General features: G+C 53.9%; 1 protein-coding gene across 1 annotated transcript; it reads left to right on the top strand.

The window, feature by feature from the left end:
• The first annotated feature begins 1,517 nt into the window (after positions 1–1,517).
• Positions 1,518–2,949, top strand: LOC123085418 (AT-hook motif nuclear-localized protein 19). Its single transcript, XM_044507048.1, has one exon. The coding sequence runs from the start codon at positions 1,889–1,891 to the stop codon at positions 2,657–2,659; it is 771 nt and encodes a 256-aa protein (XP_044362983.1). The 5' UTR covers positions 1,518–1,888; the 3' UTR covers positions 2,660–2,949.
• The last annotated feature ends 392 nt before the right edge of the window (positions 2,950–3,341 follow it).

Consider the following 3,341-nt stretch of genomic DNA (forward strand, 5'->3'; position numbering starts at 1 on the left):
TGGGTTCAAAATATTGTCACATGTGATTTTTAGCCCGACTTCGGTAGCCTAACCTGAGGTGTTGTCAAGCCGTCTCCCACTCTTGAAACCCTATGCCCCACAACGCCACCGCTCCTGCCAACGAGGTCATGGATCCCCTACTCCTCTGCATTCTGCTATGTTAGCGGGAGAGAGTGGGGACCTCAGATTTGCATTGTGGCACTATAGTTGGATTTCTTAGGATTAGAATTTCTTTCCCCAACACCATCGTTGTGGTGGTGACGGTGGCATCTTGGACAAGGTTCCCGACTCCTGGTGCATCTTGCAGACGGCAGTCTCATCGGTGTCGTAGAGGAGGGGAGGGGAATCGTCTGGTTGTTGTTCTTCAAGAGTGGTGGATCTGGTTGAGCCATATTATGTAGGTGGCCTTCGAGGATGTCTTCTGGTGGAGTGGACGGTGTCGTTTCTTGTATTAATCATGTGGCTCCTTCTCCGGCTGGCGACATTCGGACATTCAATTGTATTTCGAAGGTCCAGATGCGAAGGTGGTTGCGTGCCGCCTGCGAGTGCAGGAGGAAGACAGCGTTGATTTCTGCAAGGATTGGTATGTAATTTTTAGTTTTTGTAATGATGGTCTTATAAGGAAGCGATTCAGTGCCCATATGCATATGCACATGGGCGTGGACAGTAATTGTCTAAAATAGCAATAAAATCCAAAAAAACTGAAATTTGTTGGCATCCAAGATGCTTAAACGTGTGATGTGCATGCAAAAATTTATCATGTTTGGACATTCAGCGTGATCGTGATAAAAAAGACAAAAAAAATGGCTGGGAAAGAAACTTTAAAAAAGTACATTGTTTGGGCCCAATTTGTCTTTTTTGCCTATAGATCCTCGAATGCCGAAACATCATGAAAATTTACACGCTCCTTGCACACTCGATCATCGTCGATGCCTAAAAAATTCTGATTTTTTTGAATTTTGTTAGTATTTTTATGAATTTGCTGTTCATCAGGTGTAGATGAGCCCGGGCTCAGACTTGAATTACCAGTCTTATAAGGACTAGTCGATTCTAATATATGGCGTTTGCTATTTTCACAAGAGAGGTGTGATTTTCAAATTGAGCACATGCATGTAAAGTCGTATGTGTTGAACTTGAACACATCCTGCACACCAAAAAGCGGGAATCAACCATGGGTTGGCAGGGCAGGCAAAGAGGGAAGGGTCATTATGGACTCCGTCGTCTTCGTCATGGCATTCAAAAGAGGCACGTGCTTAAACAGCTCCGTGCTTCCGAAGGCCTCTCGGCGCGCAGCTGTTCCGTTTTCGTCCATTTGCACGACATTTTTTCAAAGCCCACCTGACCCGATCAGAAGGCCATGCCTCCCTCTCCTAAACACTGCTTAACGTGCGTACGCATGTGGCCACTGCCCACTGGCCGGGTCACACTAACTAACCGCGACGTACTACCAGTGCCGTTACATTTGCCACAGGGCCGTACCTTGCATATATACTGCCTCGGTACCCAGTCGGGAGCCAAGCGATGAGCGTCCCGTTTGATCGTAGCAGAGTGGTTTCGATTGTGCGAGTGCGACTACGACTGCTACCCCGCGCCCGCGCCGACGAGAGCGGAGAAGCGAAGCGAATTTCTAGAAGGAGCCGTAAATAAATACTCCTCCTCCTAGCCGGTGAGAGCAACGCCAACGCCCATAGTTCCGTCCCATACCATACAACCACTCGCTAGCAACCAGAAACTCACTGCCGCCGCCGCCGCCGCTTGCATTGGAGAAGCTCTTGCAGGAGCCTAAGGCTGTGTGTGCCATCTTCGTTCCTCGGCGACGACCGCGAAAATTGTAGGGCTGGCAGATTGGTGGCCGGCCGGCGCGGCGGCCGAAGCCCAAGCCGAGGAGATGGGGAGCATGGACGGCCACCCGCTCCAGGGCAACCACGCCTACGCCCACGTCCCTGCCGGCAGCAACAACGACGAGGACGACGCGTCGCCGCCGCCCTCGGCCGGCGGGGGCTCCTCGGGGTCGGGCCGCCGGCCGCGCGGCAGGCCCCCGGGGTCCAAGAACAAGCCCAAGCCGCCCGTGGTGGTGACGCGGGAGAGCCCCAACGCGATGCGCTCCCACGTGCTGGAGATCGCCAGCGGGGCCGACATCGTGGAGGCCATCGCGGCCTTCTCCCGCCGCAGGCAGCGCGGCGTCTCCGTCCTCAGCGGGAGCGGCGCCGTCACCAACGTCACGCTGCGCCAGCCCGCGGGGACCGGGGCGGCCGCCGTCGCCCTAAGGGGGCGCTTCGAGATACTCTCCCTGTCCGGCGCCTTCCTCCCGGCGCCGGCGCCGCCCGGGGCGACGGGGCTCGCCGTCTACCTCGCCGGCGGGCAGGGGCAGGTGGTCGGGGGCAGCGTGATGGGGGAGCTTCTCGCGTCCGGCCCCGTCATGGTGATCGCGGCCACGTTCGGCAACGCCACGTACGAGAGGCTGCCGCTGGATCAAGACGCCGAGGAGGGCGCCGTGCTGTCCGGGTCGGAGGGCGCCGCCACGCAGCTGGAGCAGCAGGGCAGCGGGGGCGCCGCCGTGCCCCCGCCGATGTACGCGGTGCCGCAGACGCCGCCTAGCGACGTGTTCGGGCAGTGGGGGCAGGCGGCCGTGGCGCGGCCTCCGCCGACGTCATTCTAGCGCTGCACCGGCGAGGTGAATCGCGCGCGCGGTTCCTCTACCTAGCTAGTTTAGCTTTCTGCTTCCTCCCTAGTTGTTTGCCTAGCTTCCATTATCTTGTTAATTAATGTGCTATGTCATGCATGGGTACTTGTATGATATTTTTTTTCCCTTTTTTGTTTTCATTCCTCTTCCGTCTTTGAAGCTTGGGAATGTGAAATTCCTACAGGTATCAACAACCCAACGAACAATGGTTGCTCGTCAATTAGCTTCTTATAATTTCCAATGATCAATTGGTGTTCGCCTCCTAATTTCCAATGATCGATTCTTATAATGCATTTAACTACTATAGATAGCATGTACAGTCCAGTTTCATAAGATCCAAGCTTCTTGAGGTATGTACGGCCATGCATGCTTGTATGGTTGTATGCTTGGTTTGGGATATGCAGGCTTCTGGTTACTCTCTCTCTCTCTCTCTCTTTGATTCCTCAATCCAGTGTCTCGGTTTACTTAATTTCACTAAAAGTATTTTAGAAGGTCTAGAGCCATAGTTTTATGAAAATTTGTTATTGAACACCGTGGCGAGATTTGATATCGGGTTCTTCAGATTAATTCAAGGGTTCAACAACGGCTACTGCGGCTCTAGGGCGCTGGTTCTTAGGGGCACGTTCATGAAGACTTCCTTACTGTCGTCAACAAGGGC

The sequence above is a fragment of the Triticum aestivum genome, chromosome 4A (assembly GCF_018294505.1).
Source record: "Triticum aestivum cultivar Chinese Spring chromosome 4A, IWGSC CS RefSeq v2.1, whole genome shotgun sequence".
In the NCBI taxonomy this organism is placed as follows: domain Eukaryota; kingdom Viridiplantae; phylum Streptophyta; class Magnoliopsida; order Poales; family Poaceae; genus Triticum; species Triticum aestivum.